The sequence below is a fragment of the Podarcis pityusensis genome, assembly GCF_964106645.2.
Source record: "Podarcis pityusensis genome assembly, chromosome: 7".
Taxonomy (NCBI): Eukaryota; Metazoa; Chordata; class Lepidosauria; order Squamata; family Lacertidae; genus Podarcis; species Podarcis pityusensis.
Window position 1 is genome coordinate 87650337 of NC_138031.1, and position 24352 is coordinate 87674688.

General features: G+C 44.2%; 1 protein-coding gene and 1 long non-coding RNA gene across 7 annotated transcripts; one reads left to right on the top strand and one right to left on the bottom strand.

Moving 5' to 3' along the window:
- The first annotated feature begins 12 nt into the window (after positions 1-12).
- STING1 (stimulator of interferon response cGAMP interactor 1) lies at positions 13-18872 on the top strand. Of its 6 annotated transcripts, none has more exons than XM_081015190.1 (7): positions 13-1518; positions 9357-9548; positions 12704-12884; positions 13364-13472; positions 14647-14885; positions 15802-15988; positions 18449-18872. In XM_081015190.1, exons 1-7 carry the CDS (start codon positions 1505-1507, stop codon positions 18634-18636), a joined length of 1110 nt encoding a protein of 369 aa, XP_080871316.1. In that variant the 5' UTR covers positions 13-1504; the 3' UTR covers positions 18637-18872. The 6 variants fall into 6 exon arrangements, with proteins under 6 accessions (XP_080871316.1, XP_080871315.1, XP_080871313.1 ...); XM_081015189.1 differs by having other exon boundaries at positions 1498-1518; positions 9299-9548; XM_081015187.1 differs by lacking the exon at positions 13-1518 and adding an exon at positions 1698-1892 and having other exon boundaries at positions 9299-9548.
- A 224-nt stretch (positions 18873-19096) lies between these two features.
- Positions 19097-19548, bottom strand: LOC308482264. The gene is made up of 2 exons (XR_013989166.1): positions 19466-19548; positions 19097-19365 (listed from the first exon to the last, which is right to left on the bottom strand). It is a non-coding gene; the product is annotated as an uncharacterized lncRNA (long non-coding RNA).
- Between the last annotated feature and the right edge of the window lie 4804 nt (positions 19549-24352).

The following is a 24352-nucleotide window of genomic DNA, read 5'->3' on the forward strand; positions in this document are numbered from 1 at the left end:
AAAAGGTTGTTCTGCTCAGATGCTGCTTTTTCATTTTCAGCTATATATCACCATAGAGAAAGGCAGCAATAGTTGAAGGGGGGCTAAGTGGTCTCCTTCAGTATCTTTAAAATTTTAACAGTTGCATAGATCTGCCTCAGCTGTTGAAAGAAAGCAGACACCAAAGGAGTAGGCAATGAAAGTGTAGGAGGACGTGATAGTCAAACAGGCCAAAGAGCCATAAGGAAAAAGAACACATTGGAGACCTTTGGAAAGACATAATCTATTTTGTAGGTTTTTATATGTTATTCCTAGAAGTCTGTGCCAAGCTGGATGTTTTTTAATAAAAAGAGAGCACTGTAATATTGTGGAAATAACCAAAACTTGGTGGGGAGCACCATTTTTTGATATAAGCTCTATATAAATCTGGTGCTCCACTGATTCCAATTCCCCTCTTCCCTGATCATTGGCTATTCTTCCTGAAGCTGAAGGAAGTTACAGTCAAACAATTGGAGGACCATAGGTTCTCATCCCTGCTCTATAGGAAGTGCATTGTCAGGGACTGGCCAGATGAGGTGGAGTGGTGGAGACCTCTACCCCAGGAGGCTTCTAGGCAGGAGGCAAATGGAGATAGCATGGACCCAGGATCATGGTGGTTTGAGACAGAACACACCCTTGAAGATGAAGAAAAGATCTGGGAAATAATGGAGGGTTAGGAACAGGAGCAAGATGAAAGATGAACACCCACAGGGAGAATGCATAGTTCTGATTGACTTAGTGTGGGCTGATTGATTTACATTAGGTGGCTGGGATCCCACCCCTCCCCCACCTCCTTATAGAATCATAGAACTGTGGAGTTGGGACCATGTGTGTCATCCAGTCCAACCCCCTGCAATGTGGGAATCTCAACTAAAGCATCCATGAGAGATGGCCATCCAACCTCTGTTAAAAAACTTCCAAGGAAGAAGAGTCCACCATCTGCTGAGGGAGTCCATTCCACAGTTGAACAGCTCTTACTGTCAGAAAGTTCTAAACTTTATCTTGGCTTCGAGGGAAGCCAGACTTTAAATTCAAGGTGTTGCATAAATATATAGAATATCCTTACAGGAAAGAGAACATTTAGAAATGCCTTATGCAGATAGAAACTCATTTTGTTTTTCAGTTTAAAACTTTAGAACCTACAGGTCTCAACACTGAATTTGATCTATCACCGTTTCTGTAAAGAATCAATGTTTAGAATGTGAGGAGTTAATCACCCTTAGCTTGTAAAGTATTTAAATGTAAGAGACCACCCATGGTTGTTTTCGTCTAGAAGCTTGCCTGATTGCAGGAAACTCCCCACGAAGAGCATAGTTCACTGTCAATTTGGAAAGATTTATATGTGCAATTATTCAATGGAAATATATGATTATACTTTTGGAAAGCTTCATGGTAGTTCAAACAGTATGCGATTTCATTTGTAGAATTACAAAAGCCATTATTGAAGCTGTGAGCCGGAAAGGGACAGGATAAAGAGATAGAACAAATGAACACTTTAAGGTATTTTGAACTTTATTTAAAGCATTTAAATACATGCAACTCGTAACAAGATGAGATAGAAATGTGTGTGTGTGTAATTGTTAGAGACAACTGCTTGTGAAGAAGAATCGAAACAAGTTATAAGTCTGGGGAACGTGACAGAGCAAGGGGAAGTCGTGAAGTAACTTCCAGGGAGGCGCCTCCGGCAATGGCTGAATTCCTCTGACCGGGAGGAATTTGCTCCGTGAAACTAGGGTCTGGCTGCCAAGGCGAAGGCGGAGACCCATCAAAAACCACAGGCGGGAGAGGCTTGTGGACGTGGGATTCGGCTGGCACCTTTTGTGCCTCCCCTACTCGTGGGGAAACCCGGTTTCGGGGATCCGGAGCAAGGTGGGGTGAGTGGCGCGGTGCTTTGAATCGACTGCTTTTTTCACGGAGAGAAGCCACATTGCTGTTGCAGGAGAGCGCTGACTTAGTAGAAATATCTTAAGTAATTAAGTATAAATAAGTATTATAGTATTAATGGAAAATAAGGTTAAAATATGTTAAGATAATTACATGACAGAAAATAGAGAAAGATGGAAAGGATTTGCTGAAACAATTAATAGAAATGGAATACAAAAAGGGAGGTGAGAGGAGGTCGATGAGACAAGGGAATGAAAGAGAGAATACTGAGATGGTACGATGTGTGTTTTTTTTGAATTGTTTTTGTTTTTGTTTTGTTAAGGTGTTAATGATAATATTGCATTCTGTATTGTTTATGTATTGTATTGTATTCTCTTTTGCTTTTTTTCTTTTTCTTTCTCTTCTTTCTTCTTTTCTCTTTTTTCCTTTTGTAAGGTATAAAAGCAATAAATATATTTTTTTAAAAAAATGCAGTAGCGCACCCCACACCTGCAAATAAACAAGCCAAGACTTTACCATGGTTTTTTTTAATGCAGTTTTGAATTGTGTTCTATAGAGAATACTGCATTTAACCCCTTTTTGTATACAGTGGTACCTCTGGTTATGAATGCTTCAGGTTACGAGCTCCGCTAACCTCCTGGTGCTCCTGGTTGTGAACTTTGCCCCAGGATGCGAATGGAAATTGCACGCCAGAGGCCCCATTAGCAAAAGTGCGCCTCAGGATAAGAACGGTTTCAGCTTAAGAACGGACCTCCGGAATGAATTAAGTTCGTAACCAGAGGCACCACTGTAATTGCGTTCTTACAAAGAGAAAACACGAGGGGAATGAGCAAAATAATCCACCGCCCCAACAAGGCCATTTCTATGGAAGAGAGATGCTGGAGGCAGAAGTGGGACCTACTGGTAATGATTATTTTGATTGGCTAATCAGATGAGATGGGCAGAAGCGTCTAGGAGCCACTCAGTTAGAAGAAAGGTAGTGTTAGTTTTTGGGTAATGTGGTTAGTCTGAATGCCTGTGCCCCCTTCTAATTCTTGGAATCGCCAAACTAGCTCCTAGGTGAGATGATGGGCTATTAAGGGGAGCAAAGGAAGTGGATTTGTGTGGGATGGCAAAGGGATGGGACCCCTTCCTCAACCCACTGGTAGTTAGAAAGACAAAAGGCCAGAGTTGAGGGTGGGTGGGTGTGTAAGTTAGAAACTGGAGAGGAAGCAAGCAGAAGCCTGGGGGGGGGGGCTTGATTTTTGTTTGAATCCAAGGCTGTGACCATGGGCCTAGCCAGGGGACAGCGGGACAGCTGCCCCCTCTAAATCCAGTAAATAAATAAAAATACTTAACTAACACCAATTGCATCACAGATAACTCAGTTATGCCCTCCCAAAAATAATGCCCCCCCCATAAATCCTGGCTACACCCATGACTGTGGCTATGGGAGGAGCAGACCCTCTTGGGGTCTTAATGTCGTGGATGCCTCCATCATAGTGTCAGGATGTATATATTGTAAGTAAACCATATATCATAAAGACCCCACAGTCTCCATTGTGCCTCATTCCAAAAGGAAACACGAACCGTGGGTAAGTGCCGGAAACCTTTGGCATTTCACACTGCTCAGAGATTGGGATGGCATGCAACAATATTGATAATGACTGTTGGTGATAGGAGAAAGACTTTGGAGGTTTGTGGGGGCTCAGAATCTTGGGAGTGCTACCCTTGACATTGCCCAAGAATGGAACCTGCACTAACACAACTTGACATGAATGAACAGATTAAGTTTGATCTAAACCGGTTTAAGGAACCGAATCTTTCCTCGTCAGCATGTTGCTTCCGTGCAAAAAGTGAGATTATGTTCTAAAGCCCTATTTTGGTTCTCTACGTTTTGTTAGTTGCTCAATCCATACAGCATCTACAGAAATTAATCATGGGTTTTATCGTGGAAAGAAGAAAAGCAAGGGTAAACTTGCAAAACTATGCAGATGACAGAACAACACATTTCTATAACACTTCAAGTTCTCTTCTTGTAAGCTTTGCAAAAACTCTGTAAGGTGAGACTTATTACTGCAGAAGAATGAGGCTGAGCAGTACCAAATATTTTATTCAATTATATTGTCACACCAGTCAAGAATACCACACATACAGAGCAATCCTATGTCCAAGAGGTTGGTATAAAGTAAGCCCAAGCCCATGTAAATTAAGCTGGTGTAAAGTTACACCAGATCCAAACCCTGATCGGCAGTGGGGCAGAGGGAAAACAACCCTTTAAAATAGTGCTCTATGCCAGGCTGCCAGGCCACGTGCCTGAGCTGAACAAGCTTACGATCCAGCCAAAGTCCCTCTCTGGTCCTCCCCCCAGAACACCACTTTTGGGAGCTTTATAGTGGTCTCAACTCAGCAGGCTGAGCCCCAACTGAGCTGGCTCATGAAAGAATATATTTTGCAATAAATATATTTATCGAATAGTAAACAAACAATAAACAGGAAACTAAGCATATATAAGAAAATAAGATTAGAATGAGAGTAACAATATAAATCTACAAAATGCTAGATTGTGTAGTTGTCTTATATGGATTTGAAACTGGAGATTTCTGTACTAGTTCAACAGAAACCAGGCGGCATAACAGAGGTTTATACATTTCCAAATGCTGCGGGCAGAGATATATTTTTCTCTCTCACTCTTTCCATAAACTAGATTTGACATTCAGTCAATTAAATTGATTGGCAGGGGATCAAAGACCAACAAATGAAAATACTTGTTTCCGTGACAGAATGGCCTCTGATGCCTTCTCTCACACAATACCTTCCTTCTGAGGTACAGGTGACACTTTCTCTCTACATTCCAGCACCAAGCAAAACATGTATATTTGCTCAGGCATTTGTATGAGGCTAGCTGTTGATTCTAAGATGTGAGATGTAATGGTTTTAGTAGTTTGAAAAGGTAGTCTCATTGTGCCTTTATAGGTTCTTATATTACTGTGCTGACAGATGTTCTTTTTAAATTACTGTACCGATGGACATTATTTTCAAATTGAGTTATTGTAACCCACCCTGGGATCCCTTGCCATGACGGGTGGGTTAACTTTCCCAGAAGCTGAGAAGGAGAGAGGACTAGATGTGAGTCCGCACTGTACATTGAAAGCACCCAAAGAATCCTAGAACTATAGTTTACCCCTCACAGAGCTACAATTTTCAGCACCTTTAACAAACCACTTCCCAGGATTCTTTGGGGAAATACTCTGCTTTCAATGTGCTTTACATGCATCGTGTACATGTAACCTAGGCAACATATACCTGCCTCAGAATTTCTTTTTTACTACTTTAAAGTTGGCCTATCAATGGAATAAACATTTTAAAAATAGCTATGAACTAGTCAATAGCAGTTGGTTTCTACACTAAGTATACTGGAGAACTCATGGTGAGGTAGAATGTAACTTATGACTCGATTGACAACAAAGTATTTTCCCAAGGGAACCCTGCTTTACAGTTCTAGGCACTCCAAGTTGGCAGGCTGGCTTTCCAGGTGGGAGGGTTGCAGCTGTGCTTCCCTACTCTGTCCTGCAGGTCTAAAAGAGCACAGGGTGTTGGGACCTCACTCCCTTTCCATTTTGGGGCTGACAAAACACAGGCCGCAATTGTTGCATGCATAAATATGCAATCCTCCCAACAAAAGAGGATTGACAACTTAAGTTGACAATATGCAGAACTTGCGGATTTAACACATAGAATAAGAGAGCAAGAAGAACCAATATTTAAAGAAGAGTAGTAAACATTTATTGAATATATGGGAAATAGCTGTACTGTATACAGCTGAAAACGCTACCAGCACTAAGATAAATTCAACAGAGTAAATAATTTTTGATTAATGTAAAAGTGGAAAACTGATTTGAATGGTTGTATTGAAAACTTGTAGGGACGCAGGTAGCACTGTGGTCTAAACAACTGAGCCTTCGGTTGCTTGATCAAAAGGTCGGTGGTTCGAATCCCTGTGACAGGGTGAGCTCCCGGTGCTCGGTTCCTGCTCCTGCCAACCTAGCAGTTCAAAAGCACGCCAAAAAATTGCAAGTAGATAAATAGGTACTGCTCTAGTGGGAAGGTAAACGGCGTTTCCATGCACTGCTCTGGTTGCATCAGAAGCAGCTTAGTCATGCTGGCCACATGACCCAGAAAAACTGTCTGCGGACAAACACTGGCTCCCTCGGCCAGTAAAGCGAGATGAGTGCCGTAACCCCACAGTCGTCTGCGACTAGACTTAACGGTCAGGGGTCCTTTACCTTTACCTTTTTATTGAAAACTTAATAAAAATTATTTAAATAAATAAATGAATGAGCACAGTGTAGGGTGTACTGAACAGGCCTTGCGGTGTTGTACAGCTCCCTATGGAGAAATCTTTGTTCCCTAGCTAGTACATCTAGTCTTTTTAAGGAGTGATGAGGGAGCACAATGCAGTTAGCTAGACCTCTCATTTCTGGAGTTCTTATGATGAGGCACTGGGATTGGACAGGTTCCATTTGCTAGTTTTACTTTCATTATCATCGAAACCATTTCCTTCATATAAAATTATTCATTACAACAAACCCCACCCTTCCTCATTTTTGTGTCTTACTGATTCGTACATTTCTCAGCTGATGAATCAGAGCTCTTTTTCTACCTCAAATTGCCTAAGCTGCAATTTTGCCTAAGCTGCAATTTTGTAAAAAAAACAAAGTCCAGTAACCACCCACAGCCGCAGAAGAGAAGCAGACTGAAACATCAGGATTGAGACCCTCCTCACAGCGCTGCTTCAACAGACTGGTGAGTGTGGCTGAATGGAGTTCCCACCTCTTCTGGGCAGGGGAGAATGGCTACTGATTATTTGCTAGTGTTGGTTCTGGGCTGTAAAATGAGCTGAATATTTCTCCTGAGTGAAACTAATGAAACCAAAAGCTGCTTTCAGGTTCCAGCCTAGAAGCATGGGCTGATAGAGCCCAGCCTTTCAAGCAGATCTGCTTACAGGGAGGCTGCCAGTTAACTTGCTGCTGGAATGGCAATCTGGACGAGTTATTTGTGAGGGTCTCTATTTAGGAGTAGCTGAGTTTGGAGAAAGGCCAATGCCACCAATATTATTCGGTTGTATCAGATGCTGCAGGGATGGATTTCTGCTTTTGCAGCAGGACTTTTGCCTCTTTTCCTCATCATCTATGTTCCCCAAATCTGCTCTGGAGGATCCCCCAACCCCCTAGAGCAGATTTTGAGGTGGGGGTGGGGGCTGCAGAGGAGAGGAAAGTTCCAGTGTGAAAGTGAAAGTCTGCTGTGTGAATGAAATAGCAGTGCAGGAGGCAAGTCATTACTGTATTATTATTATTATGGATTATTACTATGGATTATTATTATTATGCTAAAAACATTCCTGTTTAGACCAACCTATCCGGATGCTTAGAAAGTTGAGGTGATTTTAATCTATTTTAGTATTTTAACTTTTGTATTTTTTAAAGTAGGGCTGTGAATATTTCTGGTTTTAATGTTTTATCTTTTGTAAACTGCTTTGACTCTTTTACAATCAAACAGTGTATAGTTTTAAACAAACAAACAAACAAAAACAAACAAACAAACTTATTATCACATTTATTTATTTATCTATCTATTTGCTTTTCTGGTGGCACTTTATTGTATTTTATTTTTAATTATGCTTTTATTAACAACATACAGAACCTCTGCTTTCAAGTCAATGAATCATTCAAACAAAACAGTCATATTTGCGGTGAGACTTTACTGTTAGAGGCAATCACACTTGTTTATTAATGTCATCATAATATTTATTGCACTTATATTGCATTCTTAAATTACATGATCCCAGGGCAGGCTACAGAAACAGTAAAAAAACAAAAAAAAAAAAAAGGAAAATATAATCAGAACAATTAAAATGTAGCAAAATGCACATTTACAGCAAGCCATCTCCAACCATACGTCCATCAATCCACAGCAGGCAATCTACCACCTCAGCATCAGAACAAGGCCCTACGTAAGGGGAAAGCCTTATCAAGGAAAACAGATACCAAATTCTATGCCAAATGAGCTCAGGTGGGGCAGGGAGGAAACAACAGATATACCCATCAGTGGAAACAAGCCACAACCAGTGCTTCCATATAAGGGGAAAGGAAAACAGACCAAATTCTATGCCAAATGAGCTGAGGTGGGGCGGGGAGGAAAGAACAGATATACCCGAAACATCAGTGGAAACAAGCCACAGCCAGTGCTGCTTTGTGGGGGTACCGAAGAGTACTTCCCCCACAAAATATTAAAAGTGTGGCATTGAAAATACTCAGTTAACTGAAGTTCTGCCACCACCACCACCCAGCAGAAGCCGGTCCCCCAAACAAAAGCTGGCCTCCCATAATGTCCTCGTGGGAGGGGGGGGTTACCTATGATCTCCCAAATCTTGCCTATGCCATACACTTATAAGTAAATTCTACTGGACCTTCAAATTCAACATTAGATTCACAGCTGAAGGCCACTTTATGCAGTACTTCTGGTGGCGGTTTCAGCTGTCCCTAATAAGGGGGAGCAGGAGGGTTTCAAAAGGATAAGGAACTAAGAAGCAGAGCTGGGGAAAAGACAGCAGGATGAAGAGAACCAACCCCAAGAGCAGATGGGAACTGGCTAGCCCATTATTGCCCTCCTAGCCCTGCTGCATTGTTAAGAAAGGGAAGGGGAACGACTTGTGATTCTCCCACTGAGTGTTACTTCAGCGTTTGAGGAACATATTTCTGGCTCAGAATCTCTTGGCCAGAGGTTTTTAACCTTTTTGGGTCCACGACTCCCTTGACTAACTACATGCTGTCTGTGGCACCCCTGCGGGGCTCAGGGCCCCAGTTACGTCACCCCTTGCCTGCAGAGCTGGCAGCCTCTCACCTTTTTCAAAGACCCTCCCTTGTGGAGAGTTCCCTCAGCCTCCTCTCCTCTCCCCTCTCCTTGGGAGTCCTATGGGCAGCCTCAGCTGCTGCTCCTGGTCTCTGAGCTGCTCCCCCTGCCCCAAAGAAAGGTGCCTCATCACACTGCCCCACAGGGGCCTGGGAAGCACCCCCTGGCCAGCCCCAGAGACACCATTCAGCTGCTGAGCTTGTAGCCAGGGCAGCTGCTGCAGCAAACAGTCGTGCAAGCCTTTGGGAGGAAGAGAAGTGAGAGGGCCCCAGAGAAGGGAGGGAAGGAAAGAGGGACAGAGGCCAGTGTTGCCCACAGCACCCCTGACCATCATTCAAGGCACCCCAGGGTGCCCCGGCACACTAGTTGAGAACCACTGCTCTAGGCTATTGTCTGAGGATTTAGATTGACTTGGTTATCTCACTTTGAGGAGCTAGAGATGGGAGCTGTCTGCTGAGCATCCACTTGATAAGAAGGCCAATTTGTGCTTTTGTATGTGTTGCAGGTGTGATGCCTTATAAGGAGGAACAACCTAGCGACATATCTCCCTCTCTTATCCCCAGACCTCGGGGAAATCGAGCGCAGCATGTGAGCTACCTCTTCCTTGCCCTGTGTGTCTGTTTCCTGTGCCTCACTGAGCAGAGCCTAGACGTTGTCTTCCATCACATTGTCATCCATTTCACAGCCCTGCAGGTTGGAGCGCTGTGTCAGGGGGCCTGCAACTTTGCAGAAGAGCTGCGTCATGTGACATCCAGGTGATAAAGCTGCGGAAATAATGGGACATACTGATGGATGTTTGCATGATGGTGTGGGGATGACAGTTGTTGTTCAAGGACACCAAAAGCCAGCTGATTGGCAGTAGCAGGACAGAGAAAAGAGAAATGGAGGCATGATAAGCCTTGAGGTGAAGACTCACCCAATGAGGCTTGGTCCTTGCTTGGTAGCAGCAAAGATCTGATAAGGAAGAAAGGAAGGGAGAAGCTGAATATATAAGAGGATGGATAGTGAGACATATATTGTTTTTAGTTTTAGGATGCTGAATTTGGCCTCGCCCCAAGCGTTGCAGCTAACCAGATTCCTCCTCTCCTCCCCTTGTGTGCTTGTTTGGGGGTCCTCCTGATTTTAGAGGCACCAGGCGGCCCAGGGAAGGAGGGAGAGCCCAGTTGACCAAGTGGAAGTACTCATTGCCCTGATGGTACTCCGAAGGTGAATCCTGCCTTCTCACGCTAAAGTATTTTCTCTCTGGTAGTTTGAACCATATCAGACCCATGAGAACTTGGATACCTAGTAGACTATGGTGTGGGATTACCAGCATATAACAAGCATGCTTAATGAAGGGGTTAAGGCCATAGAGTAAGCTGTCTTGCCAGGTTTAGCTATGTCCACTGCCCATACCTTGGGAGGATATAGGTAACCAAGCCTATTGTTCACCTTCCAGTCTACATGAGAAGCTCAGCCCCAAATCAGCATGGCCCAGGGCTCAGCTCCCAGTGTGCTGGGTGGCTGCGTTCCCCAGCCTCCGGCTGCCTGAGGGCAGCTGGAAGGGGTGCAACTACCCCGCCTGCAGCGCATCCGAGCCTCGGGTCTCTCCTGGGAGTGATGCGGTGGATTGGGCACCTGCAGGCGAAGGCAGCATGGGCTGACATCTGCCCGCCGCCACCTTCTCAGCCGCCAGCTGCAAGGTGCCCTGCAGGAACATGGTGGTTCAAGCCCTGGCCCTGCGCTGCTTTTGTGGACAGCGCTGGGCCAGCCAAGCACACTGCCTCCTGTTCAGCGGCCCTCCAGCTGGAGGGCGCTGGGAGGGACAGTTCCAGCAGCGCACCCTGCCCCAGCTCACCCCGCCTCATGCCTGCCCCAAGTGCCTGAGCTGCTTGCTACGGCTGCTCCCTCCCTCCCTCCCTCCCTCCCTCCCTCCCTCGCTCTGGCTCTTTCCAACTGCAGCAGCGGCAGGAGAGGAGGAAGCCTTGCAAGAGTAAGTCAGGCAGGGCAGACACAGGGCAGAGAGGGAGTGTTGGAAGGCAGCAGCTGTACTCCAGATTTGTGTGAGGAGGCATTTCTCCTCCTGCACCCACAGTGCCAGGCAGCTGACCCCTGCAAGCTGCAGCAGTTCGCTCAGGCACCAGGCAGCAATTTGAATCTCGAGCAAAAGGAGCACTGGGCAGGAAGGAAGAGTGGGTGGGATTTGCTGCACAGAACCACAGGAAAGGGACTCCAATGGGGATTGGGTTGATCAATCAGTCTGGGGACTTCCTTTACTGGGTAAGCAGAAGGGGGGGAAATACCGTATTTTTCGCACCATAGGACGCACCGGACAATAGGACGCACTTTGTTTTAGAGGGGGGAGAACAAGAAAAAAAATTTCTCCCCCTCTCTGCCCAGCGCCCCTTCAGCGAAGTGGCAGGAGGCGCTGTGCAGAGAGGGGGAGAACTTTCCCCCTCTTGTTTTCCCGCTCTAAAACAAGGTGCCGTTTAAGGTGCGTTCAGGCGGCTACCTTGGAAGCCTGGAGAGCGAGAGGGGTCGGTGTGCACTGACCTCTCTCGCTCTCCAGGCTTCAGGTTCCTTTCGACCTGCTCTTTGGGGCTGGCGGGGGGAAGCCCACCACCAGCCCCAAAGAGCAGTTCAGGGAGCAGCGGAGAGGCTCCTGCCATAGCCGTGCGTCACCTCTCCAGCCGGGAGAGGGTCGCGGGGCTATGGCTTCTTTAGCCCCGCGCTCGCTCTCCCGGCTGGAGAGGTGACGCACGGCTATGGCAGGAGCCTCAATAGCCGCGTCACCTCTCCAGCCGGGAGAGGGTCGCGGGGGGCTGCTTTAGCCCCGCGCGCGCTCTCCCGGCTGAAGAGGTGATGCGCGGCTATGGCAAGAGCCTCAATAGCCGCGCGTCACCTCTCCAGCCGGGAGAGGGTCGCGGGGTGCTTCTTTAGCCCCGCGCGCGCTCTCCTGGCTGGAGAGGTGACGCGGGGCTGTAGAGGCTCCTGCCATAGCCGCCCGTCACCTCTCCAGCCGGGAGAGGGTCGCGGGGCTATGGCGTCTTCGCTCCATAGGACGCACACACATTTTCCCTTCATTTTTGAAGGGAAAAAAGTGCGTCCTATGGAGCGAAAAATACGGTAATTAATTTTAAAAGGTGCTGGAACGACGTCCCCCCCCCCCCCCGGTCTTCTGGCTGAAATCTCTCCCCACCCCCAAGACTTTCACCACTTTGCAACTAAGCCAAGTTTTCTTTGAAGCACATGAACCTGACCTTTGAAGAGTTTGTAAGTAAACCATTTTTTAACTTACCAAATGTGTGGTCTTTTCCTATGCTGGGGGAAGAGGGAAACTTTTTAAGGAACTTTTAAGGAGACATTTTAGAACTCACTTGGAAGGGCCCATATTTTAAAAAGTCTAATAGCCTATAATTCCACACTTTAAATCTCTACTGGGGTTCTCTCACCAAAAAGTACTTATCCCAAACTTGGCATCCAGGAATTCCCCCCCCCCCCTATATATGCACCAAACACCTGGAGTGATAAAACTGAGTTCCAAGGAAGAGACCATTTTCATCACTCATCGTAGCTCTGACAGATCATCACTTTCACCTCTGAAGCTGCATTGTTTTCACTTCAGTGCTGTCCTCTGGGTCTACATCTCCATGGATGAGCACTGGTTTTCTGGTCCGTTACATTAGGTGCCCCACACTCTGACACCAGATGTGGTAGCATGCCTGCCTGCCGTTTGCAAGGATTTGTAGACCTTTTCAGATGTGAATGCTTATTGTGTGGAGAGTAAGCACACAGAATACTGAAATACTTGGGGTCAAGGGACGTTGTAATAGGATGTTTGGCTCATCCCTGCAAAACAGGGGTCTCAGGAAGGAGGGCACTTTGTGGTGTTCTGTCACATTATATCACCTCATCAATTTCTCTCCCATAGGTACCATAGGAGCTACTTAAGGGCCCTGAATGCTTGCCTAGAGCTACGCAAACGTTCTTTCCTATTTCTCCTGCTGTGTGGAGTAGCCTACCTGCATCTCAAAGAATCTGACCTTCCAGTGTGTCGGGACCTGATCATTGTGTGCTTCTGCCAACTTTTAAACTTTGCCTTTGACCTTGAGGTAGCAGTCATGGGTCATTAAGCAATCTTTTAATTCATCTAATAGTTGATTCCCTTCTGTTTCATGTAAGCTGCTTTGAGCTTTGTGGGAAAGCTGTATTAAATGTATCTAAATAAATGAATCAAGTTACACTTCTCAGAAAGCCTATAATATGTGGGCCCTGTCCTAGGTGCAAGTCTTAGCCTATCAATCTTTGCAAGGCCTCCAAACCTTAAAGGTGGTCCATCTCAATATGAGTCCACTCTACAACTGAGTAGTCACGTGACTAGAGTGGCAGAATGTTGGGAAATGGCCTTTTAGCATGTGTTTGTATGGCCTGCTGCATCTTATCATGCCTCATACTTGTGCAGCAAGTTGTTGTCCCAGATCTGGGTTCTGCTTTCCCCTGAGCTTTATAACAGAAGTCAATTGAGGTGGGATGAGAGCTGTGCTTTGCACGTGGTAACGTATGATTACAGCTTTTTCCTTTCCATCTGCAGCATCCATCAGCTGCCGAGATTTCTGAAATGTATGAGAGAAACAACTGCAATGTTGCACAAGGACTTGCCTGGTCATATTACGTTGGGTATTTAAAATTCATTTTGCCTGGTGAGTATCCATTGTGAGTGGTCTTCTCCATTAGCCAGTGATATAAAATGAATTATAATGTCCAGAATTCTGCACCAAAGAAATTCAGATTCAACATGTATACACTAGTAGGTTATATCATGAATTTTTATTATTTATTTTGGTATTGTGGTGGATTCCCACCACAAAAGCAGTTAGTTACATTAGCTACTAAGTCTAAGGTAGCAGTTATTATATTTCCAAATCTCCATACAATATCCTGTTCTGATCCGATGCAAGAGCAAAAAATAGAAAAAAATGCCAAAAGGTTCAGCAGAATAAAATCACTCAGCAGTTACAGTAGTGCTTTGTCCCTGGGATCAAGTTACTTCATCAGCTGGGGCTCCCCTCTTGTACACAAAGAAGAGTGGAATATGAAGACAGATATGGGTAAATGGTGTGCATCGTTGTATTTTGGAAAAGTGATATGTGGTTCGGAAGAAAGGGTGTGTAGTCATACAGAGCGCAGAAGCTTCATTCCAAAGGCACTGAAGCCTTTTGCAGATAATCAGTGCAATACACATGCTTTATTTATTTATTTAAAAACAGACATTCAGAGGACTCCAAACACATGAAACATGGCGCAATCTTACGGGTGAAGGGAAGCTTTCCCAAGACAAACAACTGGTGGTTGTTGCTTCGCATAGGGCAGAGGGAAGAGTCGTCCACAGGACAGAGGCAACAGCAGAAAATGCCTGTTTTCTGTAGAGTGCAGTGTCTTGAGCAGTGCTTTTTTCTGGGGGTACGCATACCCCTAAACATTTTGTGAATCTTAGGTTTGGCCTCATTGAGGGGCAGTATTTCAATATGAATAGGGAAATTAGAGTACCCCTAAACATTTTTTAAAGAAAAAAAGCACTGGTCATGAGTATATGCTCAGGCAGATAGAACTCATACAAGGAACTTCTGCATACTTGTGTTTTCCCATTCACATCAGTGTAGGAATTCTGTACCATTTGTCAGAGTCTCCCATTTTTGGCTTTGTAGCCAAAAATTGGAGAATCTGACAAACAGTACAGAATTCCATTCCATGTGTACAGATGCTCTGCAAATTCCCATCCCTGGCTATAGAGAAAGTGCGAAGCTTCTTAAAGTACTAATGTAATCTTACTGTCTCCATCCAGCTGTCTTTCCTTAATGCGGTTTTGTTTTGAAGGCCTCAAAGATCGGATTAGAGAGTTCAACCAAAGCAACAGCCATTTGCTGAATTGCGAGAAGACTTGGAAATTGCACATATTGATTCCCCTGAGCTGCGATGTGTGTGATGACCTGCAGACGGTTGACAGTCATATTCACTTCATAAAGAATCTCCCAGAATTGAACATGGATGTTGCTGGCATTAAAAAAAGAAGCTACAAAAATAGTATCTATGGGATACTGGGTGAAAACAAAGAGGTATGCTTCTGTATTAAAAAAAGTCTTAGAGTGACAATAGGTGTTGAATTTATCATATTTTAAAAAGGAATTTGCCTGAAACTCAACAACTTCTGCCATTAGTTATATGCAGATTATAAATAACATGGGAGACAAGATGAAACTTTTCATGAATCCCTCAGAATAATTCTCTCTAGACATCACTTCTGTCCTCCAGCACCACCTTCTGGAGACATCTAGTCAGATAGGAGTGGGATTCCCCAAATAGAGTCCTCACTCTCAAGCCCACTAATCAGTTCAGAAGCAAAGCATAGTTGCTAGTATCAAAAACTACAAAGAAGTCTAGGAGAACTGATATGATCACATTCCCTATAGTTATCTTCCAGTGAAGGTTGACCAAGGCATCTTCACCTCCTATGCAGGTTTTTAGGTTCTGGTACAGATTATGAAGGGACATGGGTGGCGCTGTGGTCTAAACCACTGAGCCTAGGGCTTGCTGATCAGAAGGTCAGTGGTTCGAATCCCCGCGACGGGGTGAGCTCCCGTTGCTCGGTCCCTGCTCCTCCCAACCTAGCAGTTCGAAAGCACGTCAAAGTGCAAGTAGATAAATAGGTACTGCTCCGGCGGGAAGGTAAACAGCATTTTCGTGCATTGCTCTGGTTCACCAGAAGCGGCTTAGTCATGCTGGCCACATGACCCGGAAGCTGTCTGTGGACAAACGCCGGCTCCCTTGGCCTATAGAGCAAGATGAGCGCCGCAACCCCAGAGTCGTCCGCGACTGGACCTAACCATCCGCGGTCCTTTACCTTTTTACAGATTATGAAGTAACACTTCTGAGAATGTTAGTGCTGATGTGAAAGCAACCAGCGATTCCTCAAACAATAGTCTAAATGCCACCCTGATAACACTGGGATTGCCCTTCTCCCCATTCCTCTAGAAACATTTTTGTGTTATGGAGTATGCCACTCCTCTGCGGTCCCTCTTTGCCATGTCCCAAGATGAAAGTGCTGCCTTCAGCTATCAAGACCGTTTGGAACAAGCCAAGCTTTTCTGCAGAGCACTGGAAGAAATCTTACAGAGATCTAAATACTGTTCTGGCTGCTACCGGCTCATTGTATATGATGGTAAGAAATGGGATGACAGTCTGGCTATTTGTTTTGGAGTGGTGGGGGCAAGGAGGAGGCTACAAGCTTAGTTCCAGGAAGGGATCCTGTGGCAGGTAGAGCCTTTCTTTCTACACCAGAAAAGACCTGATCTCAGTGTGCTTTGGGAACTCAGAAAGAGCTTCCTCTCTGTTCTTATGTCTTCTGCCTGTGGTTTTAGAAGGTCATAGATTTATTATTCTCTTCTCATCTCAGGCTGGATTTCTGCCTAGATCCAGAGAGTTTAATGTGCAGCAGCAAGGCTATAGGAATACAAATGCACATAAAGATTTAGCACGTTGGAAAGCATCTTAATCTAATTGATGTTTTTAGTGAACTACGGCCATGAGATCTTTGTCCTGGGTACCTGTAGCCAGTTGAACTCCCTCTGTCTTGCCTCACCTACTAAGGAAGATATTTAGGGATGGCTTGCACACAGAATGGATTCACCTTTGTTTTCTCAGCTGAATTCTGCAAAACGTTTTTGTAATCAAAATTATGATTATTGAGTGAGAAAGCACACTTTCTATAAAGAGAATGTATAGTTTCTGCCTTTGATACTGGAGTGGTATTTGTTATTTGGTTTTGGTTTTAATTAAGATTTTGTGTACCACATAGATACATTTTCATACAATCTTGTGCTTTACTGAGATACATGAATACTTTTGCAAATAAATGTACATTCCCTTAGAGCAGTTAGTGAGTCATAAACAGTGCTGAAATCACTACTCAATGATACTGCTTTCTGTGAATCTAGGGAGCGGGTGGCATTGTGGTCTAAACCACTGAGCCTCTTGGGCTTGCTGATCAGAAGGTCAGCGGTTCGAATCCCTGTGACGAGATGAGCTCCCATTGCTCTGTCCCAGCTCCTACCAACCTAGCAGTTTGAAAGCACACCACTGCAAGTAGATAAATAGGTACTGCTGCAGCAGGAAGGTAAACTGCGTTTCTGTGCGCTCTGGCTTCCGTCATGGTGTTCCGTTGCACCAGAAGTGATTTAGTCATGCTGGCCACATGATCCGGAAAGCTGTCTGTAGACAAACGCTGGCTCCCTCGGCCTGAAAAGTGAGATGAGTGCCGCAACCCCATAGTCACCCTTGACTGGACTTAACCATCCAGGGGTCTTTTATCTTTACCTCCCCCCCCCCCCTTGAATGTACCTACTGTATGTGATGAAAGGTTTTTAAAATATTCAGCTGTATATTCTGGCATATTTCATTTTTGCCTTTTGAATTTCTCTTAATAAGAACAAGACATCTTTTTTTATGAGATAACATGTATCAAAAACTCAGACTTCCGGTCTACCACACAAAGAGATCACAGCTCGTTACGCTTGCTCTGAGCGAGATCAGGCTACTGCAGAGGGAGAGAGGAGTAAAGCGTGGGCTCCACACCTCCCCAAAAGCTCTGGAGATAAACCAGAGCCTCTAAAAGCACCCCACAGTGCTGCCTGGTCTCCCTACCAAACCCCTGGCAATTTGGAAGGGGGCCGGAGAGGGTAGAAACCGAGCGCAAGGGGCCCAAACTCCTTCCGTGACAGAAAGCCCTGGACGTGACTCGAGTAGTGGCAGCACCCCTGGAAACAAAGACCCAGGTCGAGACCGAAGGGGGGGGGGACTAGAGAAACCTGAAAAAAAAAGACTTGACAACTAAAGAAAATAATTGGATAAGAAAGGAAACGTAACCTGAAGTGGCACAGAGCTGCGTGAAGAGAATCTGTTAGTGATTTCCAAGAAAAGCTAAGTGGAAGGATGGCAGGCTTACCTATATTATGACAAAACGAAAGTGCACAAGGGATTTCTCAACCATGTGATAAGAAACAACCTATACAGTGTTTGGGCAAGATAGAAAAACCTCCTAGAAAGGAAGACCCCTTGTTGGATATCCTCCAACAAGGGGTCAGTGGCAGTTAAAAATTAAGCATGAATATAATGTACCATTCTAGCACTTTGGTTTTTAACTTTGTAAAGGAGTGGAAAAGATTGCACTTGAAACGCACAGACGGAAGTCAATATCATTGTTTTCTGGATTAGGGATTGCGTGCTGTGACCAAATTTTGAGACCACCTGCTGCAGAGTTAATGAGGCTTTTCTAACATGCGGGTTCTGTACTCCGGCTTCCTGCAAGCATATTGTGAGATCTTCATCATGCTACAGATCCACCTTAGAGATCTATGCAGTTCCTGGGAATGATTGTTGGTGCAGCTGGCAATTCAAGGGCCGCAGCGCCACCAGGATGGTGCTCTTGATACATAGATCTTTACCACACACTCTACCTAAAGTTTCTGAGGCAAAATCAAATCAAATCAGGGTAGTAATAGATAGACTTGAAAAGATAACACAGCTTGATGCAACCGAGAGTGCTCTTCTAGCAGTTACCTGCAGGGCTTCACATTTTCCTATGAAAAGACCAGTGCAGTCACAACTGGTTTTGTTTTCCCAGATTCAGAAGAAAATGACAAGCACTTCCTGTCCAAGACTATCCTAAGACACATGGAACAGGAGCTCCAGGAGGAGTATACCATGGATGAAAAGTATGAAGGCAGCATACATAATGCTGAATCAAACGGGACTCAGCTCCTGATTAGTGGCTCTGATCATCCCATGTCTTTGCATAGTTCTGGCTACTGAAATAATGGCCCCCATCTCACAGCTCCATGTCCCTTCTTGTGGAAATCATGAGGATTGCTTCCAGATGAAACCTAATAGTACCAAATTTTAATACATGCAGACTGACCCCAACAAGACCTAAAACCCTTTTAGAAAGCATGAAGATGTTGGTAAAAATTGAGGCAGGGCCACCTCTGAGACTTTGTGGGCACAGATATATGTTGGAATAAGACAAACATTTATGGATTGTTCTTTCATATGAATGTGTGGCTTCCTTTGATGCCTTTCTCCCTTCTGCCTCTTCTTCTGTTTCTTCAAAGTTGTTCCAAATATTATGGCCAAAGGTGATGAGATAAGAAAACAGCTTTCCCCCGACTTAATATCAAGGCCTATTTTTCTAAGATACCATGAAATCTGTGAGGACTTCATACCTAAAAGCTATGAAAAAGATATGTCCAGGTTTTGTTTGTTTAACCAAAGAGTTTGTTTCTCTCCTAGCAACCAATTATTGTTTTGAATCATTAAGGTTACCAAAATAGTAATCCAGAGGATGAGAGTGTGTGTGGCTTTGCCTCTACATGGACCATGCTCTTTGTGAAAGTACCAGTGATCAATCCTGTCTTCTCTTCTCTCTACTGGTAGAATCCAATGAGAGCCTTTCTAACCAAACACTACCAGAATAAAGAAGAGAGGGCCAGTCTCTTCTTCTGCTGGTAGTATCCATTAGAACAGTTTCCTCTCTTCTGTTTGCTGGCTAATCAGAAGCTAGTAGCTATGTGTGAGAGAGGGGGGGCTGAGTATTTGTGTAGGAGAAAACAGGTGGGTGTGGTGTAAGAGGCTGGATCCACACTAGAGCCACTAGATAGGCTGAGGAAATGCTTTCATTTGTGGCTTTAAGATGTGGCAGTGCCCTTTCTCATGGCCAAGATGCTTTTATAATGCTTGCTGCAAAGTAAGTTTAATTCAGCAAATATATCTAGCAACAAATAAAAGCCTACCCTGGCTTCCTGTTGTTTCCAGTTGAGGAATGAGTGATGAATAGCCTCTTAATTACCCCTTGAATATTTTCTCAGATTGCCCCAATGTCAGTTTCTATTCCTGTTTTTGTTCTTCCACTTGACATGTTTAGAGCTTTCTTGTAATATTTGCTAGAGAAAATTCTGTGAGATCACTTCCTTTGTCTGCTTTGGCAGGAAGCTGTAATACTACATATTTCCTTCCTGTCTAGGCAGCTCAGACACCATTTTTGAAACTTATATTTTTGTACTTTTGTAACTTAGTAGTTCTAAACCTGCCTTCATTTTGCTGCTGTAACTGCTGCTTCAAGACCTAGACTGTGTAAGTAAATACTACTTTTATTTCTTCACAAAACAATGTGTGTGTGATTGTTGTTTTTAAGAGGGAGAAATGGAGTAATACCAAGAAAAATCCAGTCTGCCTTAAAGCATTGTGGATTATTGTTTCTAGAAGGTTAAATCCACCTTGTCTTAGCTTCCAAGTTAAGCTGCAAAGGATGGTGCCCTGCTGATCTCACTAACGTGAGCAAGGAAGGATAATAACTAAACTATATATCCTCTCCTAGTGTCTAAATCCATTCCTACAAGAAGATAATGTGAGCCTTGGGTTGAAAACACCCTGAACAAAAGCATGGATGTACCGCTACTTTGAGATGCTTCAAAGAATTGTATGTTAAAAGCCACTGCAGACAGTGAACTTGCAAAATTTTTACCACAAATCCAGTCTGAAAAACACAGGACAACATAGAAACACTGGCAATTTGACAGCAATATTTCTCTATGCTGCATGGCAAGTGAGTGAAGAAAGGATGACAATTCCAGAGGTGAGAAAACATCTGTACATAAAAGGGGAACAGGAGAGTGCAAAGAAAGTGTAAACCAGGGGAAGTCTCTTTCCCCACCTCCTCCCCTGTACTTCTCTCACTTCTCAATGCTTAAGAAATAGACTATATATTTGTGAATAATTTACCAGTAACTGCAAGGCTGTTTTCGGTTGGAAACTGGTAAAAAGAATGTCACCAGATACCTCTGGTAAGAAATACTATGGACATTGTAAGTCAATACATTATATTCATCTATATCTATGACAACAATCACCAAGAGGGCAATCAGTTTACTGGGTGTGGAAATGGTGTGTTGATTACAGATAGATATATGGAACTCCAAAGTACAGCAGCAGGTATTACAAATGGAACAAGCCATATTTTACATGAACATGTAGTTTCTTTTTGACCCTGCCGGCTGTACAAAAGAAAGTCTATATGCAGTTGTCAACTTACATCATCTCAGGCATCTCTCTAATATCCTTAGTGACATAATCTGTCTCCTCCTTCCCCAACCTGGTATATAATGCATTGAGATACTATTACTTGGACTGCAGGTGTGGATGTGCACACCTGAGTCTTTCTTCCTTTGCAGCCACAGCTTGAATTCAAATTGCAGCTGCAAAGGAAAAATCAAGTGTGTGACCCTGATTTGTCTTTTCTAGCTTCAATTTGGCACTTTTTAAATTTGGTACTCCTCTTTCTCAGCACTCAGGCAACAGAAAAATGTACCAAAATAAGCAATGGCTGGAAAGGAAGGATTGGGGGCATTTGTGGAGTGCACTGGAGTCTGGTGCTATGGCTTCACCACTCCAACACCTACAGTAGGCCACCAATGACTCTGGAAATCCATCTTGGGGATGCAAATGAAAAAGGTCTCTAGTCACTGGATGACACTGCATGGACACAATGATAGCAGATAAGTAATTTTTCTTCATTGCTATCACTGCCACAAAGAGGCACCAGTGCTCACCCTGAGCTTTTCTGCACCTTAGCTGTTGTCCCTCTTGTTTCATCACCTAAATTCCCCAATAAACAAGGGAGCCAATGCCTATCTCTGTACACCAGAAACCAACCAGGGCTTTGCCATGTCAGACGAAACTCCCTGGGGGCTGCCAGGAAACACCAGAGGCCTTTTCACAAGTAAGTAATCTCTATCACATTTGGCTCTCCACTTGCACACTGAGTGTTCAGACTAGAAGCATTGCTGTTCTCCAATGTCAGAGCAGATTGCATGCTGCTTTTTCTGTGGGAACCAAGTTTCTTCCAGTCTTTTAATTGGACTCCATTATCCATGTCTTGTGGCATGGGCTCATGGTACAGAGTGATCTGGATAGTACGTAGTTTTGGACCATAATGTACAGTCACAATGATTATAATCGCCAAGAGAACAAAAACAGCAACAATGATGGAGATCATGGTAAGGCCATCTCCTTTTCTTGTTACGACAGATCCCTGGGTGAAGTCAACAAAATCCTGGCCATCATGTTGCCTCAGATGATTGTTTGCAACAGAAAAATTCATTGCAGAGCATTAGAAAGGAAGTGTATTCACCTGGGACAAAGAAAAACAGTCTTAAAATGCATCATAGCAGGTTGCTTCAGTTAACTGTACCTGACAGACGGGCTCATGTTGCGCTGCTTTATTCCCTGTCACGTTTTGGTAAAACACCCAGCTGCTCATGTCTCAGAACAGCCTTTGTCAACCTGGCACCCTCCAGATGTTTTGGACTGTAACTCCGTCCAGCCCAGCCGGTTGGTAAAGGCTGCAGCAGAAAGAGTTAAATACATTTCAGGAGCAGATTGAGCTTCTTTCCTTTTTCAACTTTCTGTTATGACTGCCATAACTTGTTAAACTCTGCCTTAAATCAAAGTCTTCGTAACTGATGGAAACAAGAATTGTATGATTCAGGGGACACTGTGACTAACAGTATGTGAGCTTCTAAGTTACATTTGGGCTACAGACCCAAGGAAACCCTTAACCATGACTTCTTTACAAAAGGGGATCAATTCTTGACAGCTGTATTCATCATACAGCAAACATCATCATCATCATCATCATAGCAGCAATAAGAAAGCCAAGGCAATAAAGCAGTTTAATATACAGGCACCAAGGATGGGATGACAGTCCAGAGCAACAAAATCAAGCCCCCCAGTTGACCACAAGCAAGTCCTCTTATCATAGGAACTATTCCCTTCACCCCTTTTTGTCTTGGCAAGTGGAGGTAGGGGGTGAATGTCATCAAAGAGAGAGGTTTGGCTCCAATACCTTCCACTGAAAACTTCTATAAAAGTAAGTGAGTCTCCCTTCTGTAAAATTTATCCATCCGTTCTGTATTCTCGTTTATTTGATTTTTCAGCGTTTTAACATATTTATAGTAAAATGCTTACAAAATCCTCCCCATACGAAATTCTCCCTTGATCTCAGGTTCCAAATAACCAGCTCTGCCACTGACATATAACCCTTTCTTTTTCCATGCAAATCACTGAGACCTTGCAAAGCTCCCATTCATATGGTTGGAATCTTCATTAAGTAACTAGCCCTTCATGAAATATAGCCACCAGTTTGACAAGGAAAATCAACAGAGACACTTCCAAAATTTGTCCCCTCCGTCATCTGTTTCCCTCCAGCCCACGGAGTTTCCACTTCTGAATAATCTGGTCACATTTCCAAAGTGGAACCAATACATTAGAAATCCTCCATTGTTCTGTTTCTTATTTCCAAATTTATACAAAGACAGCACTTATGCTGTTTGCCTCAGGTATGAATTTCATATGTTCATCCACATCTCCCATCCTGTTTCTTATGTGCACATCCACATTAATGTGCAAACAAACCACTTTGACATGTTTTTACTTATGATTGCATGAAGGCTCTTTGTCTTTTTTTGGTAGCATTTTATCTGTGCATGTATACATACTGATAAGCTATTGCAAGCAATATCCATATTGTGTATGTGCAGCAATATGCACCATCAAATCAAAACTGGTTTGTGCATCATTTTATCAGTGCACATACAAACATTGGCAATACGTAAAAAATGGACTGAAGGAGTGGAAAGCCATGGCAATCTATGAATAGTCTGGTTCTGCAATATAAGACATTCTCCTAGTTAATCTGGAATTCAGAAAGAGTGCAACTTGAGACAGACGAAATCCACATTAAAGGAACAGACCCAGGAACATCTGCTCATCCAAACATGCAAAAGAGACTGGCTCCGTCAGCAAGTGGGCAGGGCTGATTTTATTCAGCGAGTGAGAAAGGTTTTGTTAAACAAGGATATAACTGCAACTTCTGTTTGTGCTGCATGTTATTAACAACAGCATAGGCTGATCTCTACATCATGGCCCATATGGGAGATCAACAGGTATCCTTCTGTGTGATGGGAAGCGGCAGAATGCCTGCTGGACATCTGGTCCTCATTCACATCACAGCATGGTCTATCAAGCCCCATACTCACCAGCATTGAAAGGGGATGCCCTTTACCTGGAGTCCTGTAGAAGTGCCAACTCAGCCTGGTGCAACCGGCCCATCCCCAGTGCAGGTGTAAAGGTGACGGTCAGGACAAAGCCTTTTTGCCTCAACCTGCTCCTTCCTCTTAGTGGCAGAGAGGCATAGGCAGAGAGAGGAATAGGGGTCAATCGGAACCTGGGAGGTAGTTATCTCAATCCCCAGCAAGTCAGGAACGCTATCAGCAACAGATGAGAAAGAGAGCATTGAGAGTTGAGCTGGACTGCAGTTAGCTAAACTGGGATGTCGCTTTGAAGCTAGTGTAGACGTTCCTCTCTCGGAATCTGACACACAGTGGTTATATTTGCTTAGAGGAGTGCCTGTTTGCCTCCAGTCATTCTGCTTACGTGTTTGCAAATGAAGCAAATAGTATAAAGTCTATATTGT